At 38.9% G+C, this 21,227-nt stretch overlaps 1 protein-coding gene across 9 annotated transcripts in view; it reads left to right on the top strand.

Annotated features, from left to right (window-relative positions):
* myt1lb (myelin transcription factor 1-like, b) overlaps nucleotides 1–21,227 on the top strand; it is a 129,409-nt gene that overhangs the window by 43,755 nt on the left and 64,427 nt on the right. For all 9 annotated transcript variants that reach the window (XM_088432962.1, XM_088432961.1, XM_088432965.1 and 6 more), the window contains exons 3-4: nucleotides 2,444–2,489; nucleotides 4,521–4,554. In XM_088432962.1, the coding sequence (XP_088289088.1) occupies nucleotides 2,444–2,489; nucleotides 4,521–4,554 (80 nt within the window). The remainder of the gene's footprint in view (nucleotides 1–2,443; nucleotides 2,490–4,520; nucleotides 4,555–21,227) is intronic.

The following is a 21,227-nucleotide window of genomic DNA, read 5'->3' on the forward strand; positions in this document are numbered from 1 at the left end:
CCTTAGAGTTTTTTATTGCCATCATAGGCACAAATAACCATTAAATAAACATAATCAATCACTGATTAAGGATGCTAATAAGTCACTAATCATTTCCGCTGTCAATGGGTGATTTGGCTCGCATAGCTAAGGTTTGCATGATCTGCTGTCTATGTGGTGCACTCAAATGCAGTTGGACATTTCAAAATAAGAAAAACAGAAAATAATGCACTAAATGTTATTAACTGCAAAATGTCTAAATTTTATGGGCTACCTATCAATCCTTGAAAGCTTACATATCAAGAAGAAAAACCTGGAGCACACTAAAATTAGTCAGCTCTAAACAGACATTAAATCATTGAACAAAAATAATATCCAGGAATATCGTACTGTATACCATTTTATTTCATTTTTGTCCAAGTTTTTGTCGTATTCATTTTTGGGTTCTAGCCAAGCCTTTTTGTTTCAATGCATCCCCTGTTAATAATAGAAAAACACCACAGACAGATGAATGATGTTATATTCAGTGGTGAAAAGGATTTTGACTCATCACCACCATGTTTAATTAAAAGATATTACTGGTGTCGGGATTGTCTTCCTGTTAAAATTAATTAACACGTTGCTAGCAGTATTTTCACATTTTTCTATTGGTCATAGGTAGCTTCAAATTTACTTTTGCTTAATATTATGTACACCTGCAAATTCTGAACTCACCCAAAATAACACAAAAAATACAATCAAAGGGGATAATTAACAAACAGGCTTATTAGTGTGTTGACCTCTATCAAGACTGAAAATCATGCTGGTTTCTGTAATGCCAGTCACAATTAATATAGGTGTGTATATACATTGATCCACACAATGTGGTTTTGTTCTTGTCTAGTTACCATCACTCGATATTGCAACAAAAACGTTCTTTTAATTGTTTTGAAGTTTCTCATAAGATGCCAGTGGCTCTTTATGTGACCAATTTATTGTTTTGAAGTTAGTTCAAAGTTGTGTTGTCTTACACATAAAGTTCCGCAAGGCCATAGAGCAGCAGCTCACCCGTCGAAAGTGGAGTCAAGGTCACTCGTCATAATTTTCGTGTAGGCTGCGAAATATGGAATTATTTGCTGGCTGGGTAGTTGCTCATCATTGTCTGTCATTTGTCCACAGACATATTTATGTCCTCATCCTCCATCAGTAAGACTTAAGGTCATTCCATCGCAGCTTACCTGCTAATATTTACAAGGTATCTCTGCCTTTCATTGTTTTATTTTCTTCCTGTTGAAACGTTTATGTACATTCATAAAGAAACACACCATTACGACTTGAAGGGCTCGGCGGTGGCCTAAGTGTAGTGCCAGTAAATCATGTTTAATAAAAAAGAGACATCTAAACACGGTCATGGCCCCTGTTAGTGTCTATACAGAGCCTGCATGAATATTGAGGAGCATCTGAGAAATAAGAGTTCAGAGGTCTACAAGTCCACAAACAAGTGATGTGTTGTCATACTGACCCAGATCTAACGTAGCACAAACTTGCATTGACTGGTAGAGATAGGGCCGATATCGATTATTACTAGTCAAGAAGGCCTAAAGCCAACATTTGGAGCCAATATTCATACTCAGTAAAAGGGAAAATATGAGTGTCAAAATGGAAGCATAGATTGTAATGAAGTATCACCATGTAGTGATTTACCTTGGCAAAAATATAAATTGATGGATGCAATGGACTCGTGTATAGATGGATAGAATGTAATGGATAGATGACTGATAAATGAATGTTTGAAATGTATTATTTTTGGAAAAATTGGAATCTAGATGCAAGAAGAAGGCAGCCCGCACACCGGCCGGAGTCCAGAGTAGTATCAAAGGGGTACAGCATGATGCCGTGATCAGAGTGTGAAGTTTAACACCCGACACTTGCCTCCCACGGTCCTTTGTGTTGAAAATCAGTCGGTGCTGCTGTAGATGTTGGTGGGGATGTCACCACGCATCTAATTATCTGAACACGAGAAGCCGCATGCACACTACGTACAACTCTGATTCACCAATTTCCGGTAAAGTCGACTGAAATGAGTTAATACCTTCAATTCGTATTGCTGCCGATTTTGGAAAATAAATCACTTAAAATCCCCTAAACCTAAGAAAAAGCAAAGCACACTCCCATCTCTTGTGAGGTACATCATGGTCTCACATATGCTTTTTGTAATAATCAATTACTCACGAAAATTCCTCATGTGGTTAGATGTGATTAAAGATAAAAGAGATTTGGTGAAAAAAATATTTTTCTCCCCCACAAGTCAGTCACTCAGTCATCCACATAAACCCTCCATTTCTCCTGCAACGTCAGATATAGGCCATGTTTGACAAGTGAATGATAGCGCGGGAACCCAAAAGAACGTGTATCTAAATTAAAGATAATTTAGCGATGCTGTCTGCAGCCAGCGCTTAACAGCTTGTTTGTGCCTTCTCTGCAGATGGAGGTGGATGCAGACGATAAGCGCCACCGCACACGCTCCAAAGGTATTCGCACTGATACACAAAGCCATTCAGGGTGACCTTCACTCCCCCGACAGCCAAATACACTCGCACATATATATCATACACATTGCTGCGCATCTCACAGACCGCTACACTTTTCCCATGTTACTATGTGTTCTGTCTATACCTCTTTTTAATACAACCTGCAATACCGATTGGACTTTTGGCTCTTTAAAGGAAATGCTCAACGGCTAGTTACAAAGACGAGTCAAATCATTCACGGTAAAGGGCACCTCAGAAGACTCGGTTTATTCACGAATGTCACGTCACTAGCCCACACAAACTCATGTACATTTCAAATGAAATCAATTTAAGTGGGCATTTCACACAATTGTGTCATTTACAGTCCTGTTGGTATGTAGACCCCCTCCCATTGTCACCCGTCTGTAATCGTCGGCCTATCAATTTCCTGTCACTGAAACCCCCCCTCCCAAAAAAAAAAAACCTAGCCCAAGAAAGTAACAATCACACCTCCTGTCATCCTAAATCAAGAGTTAAAGCTAAATCGTACACTCACTCAGTCATCCTTGGTAGGCATGACAAAACACACTAAACCCACAACAAAATGCCTTGCGTGCATTCAACAACATGTACAGTATGCTGTACATTAATTTTGTATCTTCCCCTGACTCTATACTGCAACTAGCGATCATGTCCACTAGGGAGCCTCGTAGTGTTTCAGAAAGCATTTAATCTTCTGGAGACATTTAATGACACAATATTTTCAGAGTTAGTTACATAAAACTAAATTCACATTTGACCAGATGTCATCCGTCACATGTTCTACAGATAAAAAGCAACATTTTGCTGATCTTAATTTACTAGACTTTTTTGGAGGGGAGTTTAAAAACTTCATCTTGCATTTCCTGGATAATAGCCAATCAGTGATCACTTTGGGATGTGCCCAATTGAATCTCGTCACCCCGGAAAGGCATCCCAGAAAGCTTTCCCCAATTATGTGCAATTGGTTCATTCATTCAAATTTTATTCAAAAGCCAATTACACACAAAAATCCTTCAACATGTAATTCTAAATATTGTTTTTTACTCTAGCTCCGTACAAAGAATGTGTTGAGCAAAATTGTGTACCGTATGCATTTCAGTTCATGAAACCATGAACCTTCCCAACTATGTGAAGATACCTTCTCTCTTAATGACCTGCAGCTTACTAAAATGCTCAAGCATTCCATTCAGTATTCTTCCCTGCATGGCTGTAGGCCTGCTGCCTATTTAGTCTGTAGATATACTTCCTTGTTCCCAAGTATTTGACAGTTTAAAAATTGTTCAGAAATTTGATTTAACTGGGTGAGATAACAACCTGTTAGAGATGGTGACACATGACAGATGATGAAGATCACAATGACATACTGAAAAGACAAATGACATATACTCTTTTGTTTGGCTTAGTTTGTCATTTTTAAAATGTTTAAAATGTTCATTCTTCAGTCCATCGACAAACAGCTCACCTCTGGACATAAAACTGCAGCAAAATAAAATAAATTACTCTAACTCTATGAAGAGAAGTCTGGCAACTCATGGTTATATAAAAACAATTAGTTTTTTTTTAATCTTCTTTACAACAATGGATTAAAATAATAGCAAACTTAGATAAACAGTTACCTAAATATCTCTTGGTTCTCCAATCACAATGAACTCACATACGGAAGGATTAAAGCGATGGATATAATAGGACTAATGTGATTTTTACTTTTTGTCCTTTGGCTAAATAAATTATCAAACGTTCTTGACAGAAGAAGAACTAAAAAGCTGACCCCTGTCCTGACACCAAAAGGATCAATCATTTAGTTGGTGGTCATAGTGGCCACACCGTGATCTTGGTTTGATGAAGTCATGGGTTGCTTCATCTTGTCAGTCAAAGGAGACAGGGATATAAGAGACCATGTGCATGTACAGAATCAAAAATCCCCTTACTATAATATTCAGCAGGTTTATCTTTTGTTTATACATGGCAAAATATCATTTCTTAACTGATATTTCTCTTTCACCTTCTCAGTGCCTGTGGATCCAGCATTAACACAACTTTTCAGGTCAGTGAAATTTTAAAAGCTGACAGACACACACAGAAAACAATCACAGAGTAAGATACCTGCTTGAACTCCAAACACATCACACAAAGCCATTTTCATCTTGTGTGTGTGCAAAGGTGGAAACACTTGTAGGCATACAGCTCATTGTTTACCATTAATCGTTTTAGCAACAAGCAATATACATTAAAATGTGGTTTGTACAGTTCTGCTTGTGAGAATCATTCCTGCTGCGTCTTGCAACTGGAATTTATTATTGTCACAAAAGGCAGGAACAGACCTAACCAAACTGCAACACTCACTAACGTCCCATTAACACAATTCCACCATATGTCATATTTAGGAAGGTTTTTTTCCCATTTTTAATGTTCTAAATGAGACGACCTAAATTATTCTGTTTTGTCTGATGCACTTGATAATGTTAAAAGTCATGTCCAATTATCAGTTCATTATCCATGCAGTGCAATTCCTTTGAAGTCCGCATCTTTAAACAAAATTTTGGGTGCGTTGAGTGGGTGTGAAGTTGAACGTTTTCACTTCATTTGGATCTTCAAGGTTTGTTAATTTCTTCTTTTTTTTTCTTCACACTACTGTATACCTTAATTAAATTATTACTTTCAACGCTGCCAAGAAGATGGTGTCTGTCATCGGCTGTTGCCACGGCAACATTTGATTAGCTGCCTATAGTCTGGTACTTCATGACTTCGGCCTTAAAAAAGGGATTGAATATAAATGCAGATCTACTATGGCAGTTTATATTTATCAGTGCAGTACTGCCGCTTTCTCAAAACTTTCCATTAGAATGCACCTACAACTTACAGGGCTTAACTGAGGCCTTGTCACAGTTTATTTGTGCATGTTCCACAAAGTGCAGCACATTCTCTTGGGAGAATGAGGCATGCAGCCCGAAGGATATGTATAGTTCATTAATGGTCGTCACTCAGCCTGCAAATCCACACAGGTCCCAGTTGTCGCAGTCACATTAGTCAAAGTGGGCCGAATTAACATGTATGTCTTATTTTAACATTCCGCATATATGCATTCTCCATTACTTTCATTTCACTGTTAATTACACAACGTAAAGCATAATCAGTTACAGAGCTCCAAAGAGTCTATTTTGGTGTCCTCTACTTGTCTTTGGGAGTTCTTTCCACTCCAACAATGTGTGAATTTCATTTGTCCTTGGCTATGTGTTAGGAGTCTGCAGCAAAGATAAGGTTTTCCGCCTATTTATATCAATAAATAATATTGCACCTGGAAGATTACTACTTTGTTGCCTTTAGCTGATATCCGTAGATAGCAAAGGTATAACCTCCCTCCTCTCTCTTCCCAGCCCTTCATCCTCTATGCTCTCCATCCATTCCCCATTTTAAGGCAGTCACTCCTCCCTCACGTATCCCTCGCTCACATTCCTGCTGCCTGCAGATAGTAATTAATCAGGGGATCGATGCCAGGCCTATCTCCACGCTGAGGCGTCTATAATGTCGATAATGTGGCTCAATGGCCCCTTGCTCCAGAGAGCTGATCGTTCCCATGATGAATAAGTTTGACTTTCCATAGAACATCCTGGGTGGGTCACAGAGACTGTTGCTCCTACACGCGAAACCAGACAGTATTCATATTTTGCATACACAGGCAAAACACAGTCAATGTTCGACAAAGCCAGATGAGCGAGTGAATTCAAACTGTCTGCCGTGTTTTCTTCTCATAATCAGACAACGTCCTGTGTGCCTTTCGTTACATCAGGGGTGTCAAATTCATTTTAGCTCAGGGTCCGCATGGAGGAAAATCTAATCTCAAGTGGGCCAGACGGTTCAAATCAGGCAATATATCTTGAAAACAGTGTCAATTATATGTAGATGTTTGCGACGCGTCTCAGTCTCGTCCCGATTCCTCGCAGATAGAGGTGGCCAACTGTAGATATAGTCTTGAAAAGTAAAAAGAAACAATCAGTAAAGTAAAATAGTAATAATAAAGTCACCCATATCGCTCACGCTCCCAGGTCTAGAGGGCTGCACAAATCTACTGTGTTATCTTTTGATCCAAGTCAACCAACCCAACCTGGAGACATCCCCCCTGCCCGCAACTCACCAACCTTTTCAAAACAAAGATGTACTTGCATTGAATCCATCTAAATTGAATTGTTCTCCTTTGACTATATTACTATAAGTATTGAATGACCTGTTGTCACCAGTACCAACATAAGGACCATGCGTTTGTCACTGACAGACTCACGCTTTCAGTGGTGAACCCACTACTGACGATCATTTTGAAACATTGACGGAATAAACGCAGACAGAAGCAATTTTGATCATCACCCCCTTTTCTAATGACTCAAAAGAGAAAGACAAGGAGCGGTTTCAGGATGAGAACTTGCAGGAGAACCTGTAACAGTCTTAGAATTCATATCTATTTTTTTGTGAAAAGTGGTCCAAAACGAATGGTGAACTACGGGGTCATTTTTGTGACATTATTATTCTGTGACATTATTTGAAGGCCACTTGGGCAGTGCTCTACAGGCGTTGTTGCTGACAGAGGAGCAGCTGAAAGTGAAGTTGTTTTCAGACTGTCTTGCATGATGGCTGTTGACAACAGGCAGTAGAGACTGGAGGTGAACGCATCCCTTCCATTCAGAGAGCCAATTACATGGTTGAATCTCTTTTATGAACGGGAGAAAAATAAGATCGTTACAACAGAGACCCCATCTGAATAAACCCCATCATGGCTTTCACTCAGGGTGCAAAGAGAGGGAGGGGGGTGCACCACTGATATCTCAGAGCACGCATTCCCATCCACTTCTCCTCATTTGCATATTTACAGTCTTTCATGCTAATCACGTTTATTGGGGAATATAAGGACTGTGCATGTGCTCAATCGAGAAAGGCAGTATTTGCAGCAGCCTCTATTAGATGCACAAGGAGGATAATTCCACATGACCGCTGCCACCCAACACATACACCCCTCTTTGAAATGAAATGGTTTCTCCTTTGCTAATCCAATTTCAAAAGACAAAAAGAGCCATCTTATGTAACTAGGACAGCTTTTGCTAATTATAGTGTTAAAGCACGGGGAAGAATTCCCCTGATTTGGAACAGAGACCAAGATTTGTGAAGATATTTTTGTGTTGTTAGATGTTGGCTGTTTGAGCTGGTACATCTCTCTGAGTGTCTCATTTATACAAAGCACTGGCTCTATCATCATCTCCTTTGAAACATTATTTTGAATGACTTTGTGGCAAAAAAAAAAAAAAAAATTAAGGGAAACTACACATCATTCAATGAACAGCCAAAGGATTAACACCACATGAATACCAAATTGCAAAGAAGCATGGACTTTGTGTACAGTGTTAATAACCTGAAAACAATGAGTCATACTGTAAATCCTTGCCTGTATATTGCAAATCATTGAAACATTTTACTAAATTTGTTTGACATAATATCCCCAGTTTTGTTGGAGAGGTCTGCAGAGGTCCGCGTCAAGGGCTACCACAAATATTTCTTACTGGCCGACAGCACCGACAGTAGTTGTGATTATTGGTGTCACTCATGGAATATAGCAACAGCAATTAGGTGATGAAAAAATGATTAACAAAACTGTCGACTAGGAGTTGAGGGGGTCATATCGAGAGATTTTTGAAAAAATAACGTGGGACATTCAATTTCTTTATGCAATGTCATTATTGTAAAAATTTAGATTCTAAAATGGTATTAGATACTAGAATGGTTCGACCCAAATTCGTCCTGTGCCATCTCTCATTACCTGTCTGGTTAATGATTTTTTTTTTTTTATAACACATCTCCACCAAGATCCCAACAGAGGACACTTTAGGTTAAATATTTTTCTGTGGACAAATATTCATGTATAATTATTTCTTTTTGAGATTAGGTCTGACTTCAAGTTGATTATTTTGGGGGACAAATGTGTATTAATAATAAAGGTAATGATTTATTTTTTTGACAATATCTCTACCGTAATCCCAAAACAGGATTCTTTTTGTTTATTATTTTTCTGTGAACAAATATGTATAATTATTTCTTTTTGAGAACAAGTCTGACACTCCATGTTGATTATTTTTTGTGGACAAATATTTATTAATAATTAAGTTAATGATTTGTTTTGGATCGAAAAGAGGACACTTTAGGTTGATTATTTTTTGTGAACAAAAACAAATGACTCTATAGTTGAATAAATGATACACTGATGGCATGTTTTAGGTCTTTTTGTTTTAAACCTAAAAACGATTTGCACTGGTTGAGGCTGAAAAGATATTGTACAGTGGCGACTTCACTGAAAAGGTTGAGAACCACTAGCCTAGGTTATCTACGATGCTGCTTTACCCACAATGCTTCTGTTTGCATCACAGATTGAATGGATTTACTGCTACTGCAGGTGTCAATGCAGGCATTGCGTGATTTGGTGAAAGAAAGCACGAGGCGGTAACGTTTTGTGAGGAAAAACAAAGTTCATATAAATCTGTACATAAATAAATCCCCTGTCAACTTAAAAAAAAAAATTCAATGATTTTGGTCATGACATCATCAGACAAGAGTTCTTAATCAGTCATAGTGCATACTATGAGAGGGCAGCAAATTAAGGAGGATAAGTGGCAAAGCCTTTATTTTTTCCCCCCAGTCAGATTTGTGCTTCCACACAAAAGACATACCGTACAGTTGCCCTCAGTCACAAAGCGACCGAGTGAGAGAGTCATGTAGACCTTAGCCGAGCTTTAATTGCTGGTGTCAGGGCTGAAACACGGTCGAACAGGAAATAATCAAGTTAATGAAACATTTTAATTATTCAACATAATTGTGGAATGTGATGAAGGTGTCAGCGAAACCCTGGTCCGCAAGGTGTCCCCGCCAACACACACGCACACGCACACACATGCCGATGCACACATACACACACATTCGAAATAGCCTCTCTCTGATTCTCCTTTGTTTCACCATTGAGAACACCTGGTTTCCCTCATTCGTATTACGCACACAACAGGAGCCAGATCGGTCCGAGCTATAATTACTTGTACTCGTCCGCTCTGGGTCGCCGCTCAATGCCACCCACCTCTGCCTGCGTGCCCACTGCCCTGAGCCCCTGTGGCCAATCCACATGTCACTACAGGACTCGCTGGCGTATCGATCCAAGCAGGAACAGAAGAGGGAAGGTTTTCTTTTCTTTGCATTCTCCCTCACTGGTTTGCCAACTAATAAGTATCACATGATTGCATACCTGCATGGTTCCTATAGTGCACACCAAATTCTTCATACTGGTAATACTGCAGTTGCATACTTCCTTCCTTTCTTCCTTCCTTGCATCCTTCCTTCTCCATCACATCTCTGTCGGTTGTCTCCGGTATTGCTAATTCCCTTTTCAGATGGCGCAGTTCTCATTTGCATACTTATCAATGCGTTTGGACTAGCCGACAGAAGCCATAAGAAGGTGGGGGGTCGTTAATATGTTAATTAGCTTCCTCCATTTTCTCCTGCTCAATTTTAGATGTGGGTGCACCAACCCATATCCTCCAGCAGCATGCTCACTTTCATTTATGCACAATACAGAATGTTTTGTTCTTCTCATTTTATTTGTTGCTGCATAGAGATAATTGTTGTTTGGTTGTTGTTGGGTTTTTTTTGTTTTTTTTTTTCGACAAACCTGTGAACTGCAGACAGACTAGAACTGGTGTCAAACATTTTAATTTCTCATTAAACCATACCTCATCTTTGGGCTTTTGATTATGGATATTCCATGACCAACTTGAATATATTTATCTATTTTATAGAGGAGTGCCAACAAATCAAATAAAAATCAAGATTCTTATTTCTAATTCAATCCAATATTCATAAAGATTGCAAACAGTTTTTGGAGGAAAAAAGGGCACCTTGTTAGTTTTGACTTAACCACTAACATCAAAGTATAGCAGCTCATTTATGGTACCTGCCTATTCTAACGGGTCTTAGTTGGCTTTACGTTGCAGATTAGTGCATATGACCGATCGATTGAGCCGGTTCCTTTCAGCACGCAGCTGTTCCTGACATTCATGAGGGACGGCAAGGGATGTTAGAAGCAAATGATTGTGCAGCATATCCAGGGAATTGTTGTCCTTGTTCAAACTATTTTGTGGTTAGACTCTGGTGCCGAAGCATCCTTACATCCTTTGAGTTACATATACAGTACGTCTATTGAAAAATAATGAAAATATGTAGGACTAGTACTCGTAGCATTTTCAGTTTTTCACAAAAAGTCAGCAAAGGCCCTATTATTGAATGTTTCCAAAAGATTTTCTGAACCAATTACAGTGTGCTTTGGGCATATTAAAATAGAGGTTTTCTCAATCCGCTCAATCAAAAACCATTAAACATGTACAATCCTGATGGATAAAAACCTTTATACATACTGTATGTGTGTGGTCAACACAGGACAGTGAGCCAGATATGTTGAGAGAACAATCGCCAATTAGGAAGGAAATCTGAGTTCTGCGCTGTTGCCCCACACTTAGGAGGAGATTGTCATGTTGGGTTTTTGTGTAACATATCCCAAACTCATTCAAACATATTTGTAACTACTGCCCGAAGCCATCTGGGATAGGCACCAGTAAGTCCGCGATCCAAGTGAACAGAAGCGGCTAAGAAATTGCTTGATTGGTTGTTTGGATGGATGGATGGGTTTGGCAGTCAAAATGTTTGTTCCACCTTTGATTTATTTAATTTCTATTGCTCTTGAAAAGGGACAGTGCACATTGATTAACATCCACCCATCCATTTTCTTCAGCTGCTTATCCTCACAAGAGGCGCGGGCTTGCTGGTGCCTATCCCAGCTAGCTTCGGGCAGTAGACGGGGGACACCCTGAACGGGTTGCCAACCAATTGCAGGGCACACAGAGACCAACAACCATTCACGCACCCAATTGCACCTTGGGACAATTTAGTATGTCCAATTCACCTTCCATACATGCTTTTGGAGTATGGGAGGAAGCTAGAGTGCCTGGAGGGAATCCACAAGGCCTCCTGGAGAACATACCAAGTCTATTCAGGAAGGCCGGAGCCAGCTGGATTCGAACTCATGTCCCTTTTATTGATAAACTTTATGCAATATAAATGGGCCCAAGTTAGCAAAGTTAAGCTAATTTTCATCAGCAGTTCTGTGGTCAGCCTAAAATGAGACATTAAAACCACTCATCAAGTTACAAAAATATAGAATAATATTCCACGTACTGTAATTATATTACGATGACAGTTACAGTCTTCCATGAAGAAAGCTTGCAGATAGCCTATATTCTTTATTCTTCACATTTGTTTTTACTACTCTTATTTTTTCTGTAGGCCCTGTGCCGTCATGCTGCCTCATACAGGACAGTTGTGGTCCTATAACAGGCATCTGCTTTTAGGATTTAGGATTGCAGATGTAGAAATTGTTACTTGTCATATATGGGCTCTCTCAGCTACTGTCTTGTGTTTTGGCTGGCGTTTTGTTTTCTTTTTCTATCATTTTCATCTCACCTCCATCCCGATATTTAGTTGAGCTTGTCTCCTCTCCACAGTATTTAAAGAGGATTAGGGGAAGGACAAAACATACATAAATCAAATGTAAAGACATTAAATGAGATCATAGGTGACACAAGGTGGGTGAACACCTTGTTTTTTGCATTAATAGAAGTCCTGGAAATCCAAATGGCCTCTGCATTGTATTCCTATTTTCTTCTGTGCCGAACATGGAGGGCGTTAAGTTCAACCCACGCTGTGCATACTTAATAATTATTCTCACTTTGAACGCAATTTCCAGACTGGGGAAGTGATTGACAGATTGTATCCATGGTGTCAAGGGGACGTCCCCCTCCTGACTAAGGCAAAAATTAGAGAACAGCAGGAGCTAAATTACACATTTGCAAAGACCTCTGCCAAGAGGACAGGAAGCATGATGAATGAGAAAATGATGAGAATAGAGAGGCAGAGGGTGAGTCACATCAGAGCACAGAGACGATTGGAGGAAAGGATCCGAAATATATCTGCTGGCACACACACACACACACGCATACACGCCTACACACATATATATATTGACAAACGCACAGAGAAAATGAATCTGCGGTACAATTGGAGTGCAAAAGAAAAGCTTCTTAGATGCCATATCCACAGTTTGGGTGCTATTTACCACACTATCCTCACACACACACACACACACACACACATGGACACGAGCACACACATGCAGACACGCACACAAGCATATGTGCGTGCGCGCACATGCACACACACACACACAGTGATCTCAACTCACTCATGCTCTCAAAGCACTCAGACTGATATGAGAGCAACAAGCAACCAGCAGAGTGGCAGAGGTTTCCTGATCTCAGGCTATGTACGGCATAAGAGCTCAACAGCAGCAAGAGGCGGGCATGATGAGTGACAGATGGCTGCTGTGTACTTACAGTGAGGCAAAATAGCTAAAGGATACCATCCTAAGTGAATGCACCTGAAGAAAAAAAAAACCCATTTGGCTACTTATTTGATGCTGAAAGAACTTCAGCATGAAACCACTCAGAAGAGATGGTTTTGTTCAATTTCAATACCAAAATACACATACTGTACTTTTAAATGCTAAAGGCTGATCATTCGGATTCCATTTGATAATTTAACCTACAGTTGAAGGTATCTAATGGTACAGCCAGATCTTCCCAGTTGTATATTTCCGGCCACAGTCAGTGGCTAATCCTCTCCATGCACTGTTTGTCTTTTGCCGGCTTCATTACAATTGCCTCACATTTACCTCAACAAATATTTCAATACATTGACCTGTAGAAGGAGTTGTTTCTTTTATCTTGTTACTCACGAAAAGCTATTCTCACAATGACAGAAAAACAGATGCCAACAGTGTATCAAGGTGGTAATTTTACTTCTTCAAATCACTAGAATGTTTAATGCAGTGTTACAGTAAATCTAGGGCAGATTAATATTTAATATAACAGATGGATTAAAACCCTGTGGATATGTCCCAATAGAAAGTAACATTGTTACCGTATTTTTCAAAACACAAGGTGCACCAGATTATAAGGCACATTCAGTGTCAATGAACTAATCGATTTTTTTAAATTCACATATATTTAGTGTACCATGGGATAAAAGGCACATTACTGCACAGGGTACAAGGTAAACAAAGCAACGTAAATAAGTCAAACTTTTTTCAACTTCAATTTGGCATAAGACAGTTCGCCAAAATTTGGGCTATTTAAATAAAATTAAAGGATTATAAGAGTGCCATATGGTTTGAAAAATTTGGTAGATGAGAAGGCTTCCATGAGAAATTAAAGTGACTTTAAAGACTTTTCAAACAGAAGTTTTCTTGTTTTCGTTTTTGTTATAGCGTTGCATCACATGATTTAAATTTGGAATATGTCCAAAATTTCTGCAAATAACTGATGAGTATTCCTCTGCAGGCAGACATTCACAGCTTTGTTGGTCCACTGGATATGTTCATTCATTTCATTCGTCAGATGTGACAAGACGTGGGGAAGGTATTGACCGCTTGAAGCTCTAAAATTCAGTAAAAAACATAAATAAACTGCATCATACATTGAACCCTGCATGGTACAAAACATGGGGGGAAAAGGGAGTGGCTTATAGTCTGGAATTTACTGTAGGTCTTTCTTTATAATTGTATCTATTAAAAGTTTTTGCGCTATCACTATTTTGTATCGATATTGTGGCTACTCAGGAGTTGAATACTTGGTCTGAAAAATAGTGGCATAGAATATTCATACAAATAACATAAAAACTTTATCATAGCTGTAGTGCTCATACATGATGCTCTATAAGTGCCTAAAAATTAATTTGTGGTTTGAGACAAGGCAGTCAGCAATGATCTATGTTGAAAATCCACACGGTTCATTTTTCTTGACAAATGTGCATTGAAAATTAATTTGAAATCTTGCCTGACATGTTCTGCCCCTGTGAAACAAGCTTTGGTGCACATGTTTACCTAAATACGACAGAATTAAACATTGCTGTTTATTTAACATAGAAAAATACAGATGTCCCTCTTCTTTTATAAAGATGCAGAGCGATGAAAATCAAATCTGATTGCTAAAAAAATCTTTCCATGTCTTGTGAGGGTGCATGCTTCCAAACGCCAGCAGTGACGTTAGGAAAGCCTTGAGCAGATTGCACATACATAGCAACGCATAGAAGCTGAAATCTGATTTGACAAGCAAAAATGTACTGTTACATCTCTAAAAGCTGGGTAGGCAAGGCGGACCACATGCTATGAATTGATGATAATACTCTTCTGTAAAAGTAGGTCGTGCTTCTGACACAGTAATACATGCATACTGGCACAATAATATGAGTATGAATTTGTACATCATTTTTTGTGAATTGTTAGGCTGCTCACTGGACCAAAATCACTTGTGGCTTCTGCCTAATGGTCCACAGAGTATTTGTCACCAAGCCCAGTGTGCTGTAGCTATACCGCTATCTGGCTAAAGTGCTGCCATTCTGGCTTGAAGGGCCCTCGACTGGAGCAGGGCCTTCAGAACAGGCTCTCCACCTGGAGGCAGAGAGGGTTAGAGAGGCAGAGGGCAGCACACTGACTGCACACACACATTCACAAGTACATTCACTTCGAGGCTTTTCCTGTGTGTGCTGACACAAATGTAGACATGCCCGCCACACGCACATGCACACCGCTTGCTTCACATGTAGAACAGCATTCCCTGCTCAGCATTCTCCGCTCAGTGTGTCTCTCCAAGCTGGCAATATCAGAAGAGAGAGACTCAAGCCAAAGTATTGTGGGTATCAACTCCATTGATAAAACAAGCAAGTCCACTAATAAGCCCTAATAAGGCACACCAGTGAACTGAGTGAAAATCATGCTCGTGACTACGTCTTGAAGCTGATCGAGAGAACGCCAAGAGTGTGACTGCAGTAACTGGAGCAAAATAGAGATATTTTGAACAAACGAGAATATAATACATGTTTCTTTTTGATAAGTACATAGCATTCCATTCACTGTTGTGATACCTTCAGTAAGGATTTACAAGGTACATTTTCATGAAACTAAATAAAACACATTGTATCATAAAGGGAGTAGTGGTGATTGGAAAAAAACCCAGATACCAGGGGGGCAGGGGAGTTTCCACAAATAGTGATTTAATAAAAACGGTGACTACACAAGTGAGGAACAAAAACAGCATAAAATGTTGCTAGCAAAACTCAGAATGACAGTGCGGACAATAACCCGACAACCAACTGAAAGCAAACTGGGAACTAAATGCACTCAATGCTAATGAGGCAACATAAAACAGCTGGACAGGAGCAATTGGCAGGGGAAGCTAATTTGGAGGTAAAACACTGCGTGGTTGACACAATCACACAAACAAGGACAGACACGAGGGGAGCAAAACAAGAAGGTGACACATAACCCAAAAACCCATAACTGGAAAACAACAAAAACCCAGAAAACAGAAAAACCACGCTAAACAACAAAGCAACTTGACACATTGAATGTGAAAACGAGAAAGTGTGTGAAACCTTTGGCCTGTACCGCATATTCTCTGAATACGTAAACCTAAAATTATTAACGTGTAAGTATAATTTGATGCAACTTATTTTGAAGCTGGAACTAAAAAAGATGAATGTTTGGAGTGTCTCAACTTCAGAAACTAACACAGAACTCTTTTAAACTCTTTTAAATGTGAATAATATAATATAATATAATATATAAGGTTGCATATATGTTACATATTCAGTGCATTGTGTAATATTTGTGCATGAGCATTCTTAATTGAATAAATAACACGGTTTAAAACTATTTTTAAGGCCCTTAATTATATGAGCAAGTGATACCTTTAAAATCATTAGTTGAATTTTTCGATACTTTATATATTTCAAAGACTAATACTACATTATTTGTAATATATTATGATTCAAATTAAACAATGTATTTTGTTATGTTGAAATACATCTTTTTGGTATGTTGAAATGCTGATTTGGCCAGATTTTTTTTTTTTTAAATAAGCTTATATAGCATTAATTTATTTCTATGTTGGAACAAACACACCTCTCACTTGGCTTCTTCTACTCTTAGGAATTGATGAAAAGTTTAGGTTAGCATCATTCCACTAGAGATGATGATTGGTCGACGAAAATGTACTGGATACATGTAAGAGGAATGTGGGTTCTATTTAAATAGTCTGTGCCTGTTTTTAAAAGTCAAACACTATCATGATGTTGTCATCCATTTTAGAAGTCTGATGAGTGTGTGTGTGTGTGTGTGTGTGCCTGTGTGTGTGTGTGTGTGCGTTTGCGTGCGCGCACGCATGCAAATGTACTGTTTTGGGTATACAAGATGCTCTGTAGATTCCACAAGATGCTGCTATAAATGAATCATGTATAAATCTGTGAGGCATAAAAAATACATGGGAGAAGTGATAAAAACAAAACCAAAAAAAAGAAAGGAACGTTATTATTTGTTCATAAGACACTGTTGAGAATTGCTAACTAGATCTCATTACCAGAATCTGCAGGAATGCATACGCACACGCACACACACCCTCAATGTCAAACATATGCAGGTGTTTCTTTATCCAACATGACTATTTTTACCTGTGAATCCTGCCGTTGCCTAGCAATGTGTAATTACATCCCACACTCTACCAGTGAATGATTAGACACGATGATGGATGGGTTAACGCGGTCACTGAAGGATGCCTCTGTGCAAAGCTAATTACACCAGCATACGTGTGTCATACACCTGATACATGCGATGGCCCTCATAGCGTTCTGCCGTCGCTGTGGGACAAGTGCGATAAAGGTGGACGCTGTGTGCTGTTAATCAACAGATAAGAAATGATGAAGTAACTCAATTCTTGATTAATAGATTCACATAGCTCGAAGGTGCCTAGGTAGTAGGCGGGGGGACACTCTGAACTCATTGCCAGCCAATCGCAGGGCACACGGAGGCAAACAACCTTTCACACTCACAATCACACCTCGGGGCAATTTGAAGTGTTCAATACAATTATAATGCATATTTTAGGCATTTTGGGAGGAGTGCCTGAAAATGTGTGTGTTGAATTCCATCTTTCTTTTTCTGTGCTTATGGGTAAGTTTATCCAATCCCTTTTTTTAAACTGTTTTCCTACCATGCTCTTCATCATTGGTCACCAACATTTCACATAAAGGTGCACTTTGTGCGCAACATCTGAACAGCTGTCCACTTTGTCAAATAGCACCAATAATTTGCCAAACCATTTAGATTGGAGCAATAGTAGAGTGTAGTTAGTGAAACGAAAACACGCAGAGGATTGAGAGTGGGGATATAACAAAGCAGGCAAAATTATCGCTCTCTCGCTCAGGGATGCCTTTTCGACCTCAAAAAGTTAGTCTTGTGGCAAAGTATGTCGTATGTAGAAGATAAGCTGCCGCTTTCCACATTGGATTTACCGGCATTTGGAAAACTTGTCAGATCGCTGTCGCAACTAGCAATAATGACATGGCAAGCTTGCTCTAATTTTTACTCTACATTGCTATAAATAATAGTCTATAAATAGTTCTGGTCAATGTGTATCAAGATGAAGCATACACAAACGTATGTTAAACACAACAACAATGATGTAGGCTAGCTGCTAACATTAGCTAATGTTAGCCAACTCAACATGAATTTGAATATTAACATTGAAATTGTGAGATGCACTAAGTGTCTCTGCCTAAAGTATAAGCAATGACTAAAGTATAAACAATGCATCAGCTGGTCCCATCTTAAGTTAATATTTTTTTTCTAATAACGCCGTATGGAAACTGAAGCAGAACTGCTCCTCACTTCTGCAGGGGTGTATATGTAAACAAACAGGAAAGAAACGTCTGTTAATTCCTATATTTGTAATTTTCCCTGTAAAATTCACACCTTAAATGCCACTTTAATAGCTGAGTAACAAGTGGAAGGCTCTTTATTTTTATTTATTTTTTAACATTAATGTTAGTACATATGGTGTATATTGTATATAACCAAGGTGCACACGTAACTATCCTAGAGCTGGACTTAATTAACACATCAAATTCCTCCAAAGTTCCCAAATAGGTTTTGCACCACAATCTTCTCTAGTGCATCCTTAACTGTAACACGATTTCCTTGTAAATCAGCTTATGCAAAATTTTGGATCAGCAGCGATGTTGTGTATTCATGTCCACTTGTGTGTAAAATGTGTGCCTGGGTGTATGTGTGTGTATGTGCATGCATGTGGGTATTCAGGTGCTTTATGGTCGCCCCATCTGCAGCTGAGGCTGTGGACTGAGTAATTGCCTGTCTTCATCGGGACAGCGCAGACGCGAGCTAAAAGTCAAGTGTTCCCTTCCTGCCGCGGGCCTCATTTGGATTCCAGATAGCTAGCTAGCCAGCTAGTGCCAGCCTTGGGCCTGTATTATTCATGGCTTGACAGATAGCTCTCACTAAAAGCATTGGAAGTGGGCCAGGTGGTGACGATGCGAGGGCGAGACGTCGTTACACCTCACTTTCTGGCTCAGAGGAAGAGGATGGATCGCAGCCATTTAAAGGATTATTCGGAAATAAAAAGACAGTGACATTAACATTTTAACAAAAACAAGTACAATAAATTTCTTGGTGGGAGGAAAAAGGAGGTGGAATATAAAAAGTGGGCGGGGCTGAGAAAGCACATCAGAATTAACTGCAATTTAGTAAAACAATCTTGGGTGAGTTACATTAAAATCTTCATACTGGTTATTGTCATCCAATAGTGACGCATGATACTGTACTACAATATCACAGTATCTGACTCATAATGTCATACTAAACTTTTAATCTAATGTTAATTTATATAGGCAGAGTAAAGTTTTATAATCCTTACAGTATATGCATGCAATCTCTCTTACGCATCACAGGAGTGCTATAGGGCCAGAATAGGCAGGAGCAGGGGGTTGTCAGGTGCATGAAGCCGATAACTGCCTATTCATGTGTGGATACATGATCTTGAATGAGGAGAAATAGCAAGACACTTCATTCGGCATATGAGTTTTTATAAAACTGCAACTCTCAGTCTTCGCAAAGTGCTTGTTTATTTATTTCTTTATTTTCAAGGTTTTCTTGGTTCTGTTTGTCAGGGTTTTTTTTTTTTTTTTTTTTTTTTTAACATTGTGGTATTCGGTGTTGTATTCAAGGTAGTTGTATTATGTTTTTCTTGAGAGCACATCTTGGCACTCTGGAGGTATATGTCCAGTGTTCAGAAATCAGATGGTGGAATATCATAGAGTTTTGGTTGGGACAAGTGAGGGTCATTTGTCTTAAGGCTAGGGTATTTTGGAGTTATTAAAAGGGGGTGGGATTAAATAAATTTTACTTCTTCCTACTCCTTTTCAGACATGGGGACAGCACTTGTGGTTTCCTTTTTTTTTTTTTTTTTTTTTACTGATTTTGATGGTGTCTGCTTTGCATCTGTATATTTTTGTTCTTTTATTTGCGTGTTCATGTTTGTTTTTTCCCACTTGTTTGAAATAAACTAAACTAGACTTAGAAATACACTTCTTCTCAAAACTAAGCCATTAGTTTCATAGTTACACAGTGAAGTTGTGAAAAGAACATTGAACTTTATGTCCTCCTAGTATTAGCACACATCCAGTGTTTTAATCTTGGTCAAAAACTTCTTAAATTCTTCTAATCAATGTCTGGTTTTACAAAAACAGGTTTAAAAAAAACATTCTCAATGATTAATTGTTGCTGTATGCATTGATTAAAATCTTAACACAGTGGACACATAAAAGGTCATAATAATAATATAAGATCATAATAAAATAAAAATTACACATTTGCCTCTTGGATCTCATACGATACATTTCAAGAGTTAGGGTTAGACTTAGGGTGAGGCTACGTTTACTAAGATTGAGTAACTGAGTGGAATCTGAAGTTAACTAATCGGGGGAGGGGCGTGAAGCTGATTGTTTAGACCTCAATTTCCATTCCTATTCTAACCTATCTACTTAACAAAAACCCAATTTCCACAGAGAAAGCTATGCCGCACAACGCACTTCTTGGGTACCTACTCCTTTGTGGTTCAAAACCAGGACATCACCCTTTTGGGGGCCATTGATTGGTATGGGGCAGATTCGTCACAATATATATACACACACATAAACTAAATACACTCACAACCAACAAGACAACATGGAACACCTCGACAAGATTCAATTGAAAAAGGGAGCTGACTGGCCAATGTAAGGGAAGCAGGTAAACGCAGACAGATGGACACAATCACACTGACGAAGACAGACATGAGGGAAACAAAAAATGAACTCAAAACCATGGCCCACAACTCGAAAACACTATTAAAACCCCGGAAAAAGCCAAAAACAGAAAATAACAGAAAACCCCAATAATACTAAACCTAAAAAAAAAAATTAACAGGAAACGAAAAAAATGAAAATATTTTTGGGAAAATTGTGAGTAGTCTGGGTTTTCTGCACTTACAGGAGATCACTCTCCACCTTTCCCAATAAAAAAGTGCCTGGCTAAAGTAACAAATGCTGAAACTTTTTTTTTTCATCTTAAGTCAGTGTAGACATTACTTTAAAGTTGAAATTGACTGTACGTGAATGTAATCATAGAAGCAGCAATGAAGCTAAAGAGAGCGCGATCACAAAGGCAGAACACGAGTGAACCCATTTCCAGGCATGCATCCG

The sequence above is a fragment of the Hippichthys cyanospilos genome, chromosome 14, assembly GCF_059441005.1.
Source record: "Hippichthys cyanospilos isolate Australia breed blue-spotted pipefish chromosome 14, RoL_Hcya_1.0, whole genome shotgun sequence".
In the NCBI taxonomy this organism is placed as follows: Eukaryota; Metazoa; Chordata; class Actinopteri; order Syngnathiformes; family Syngnathidae; genus Hippichthys; species Hippichthys cyanospilos.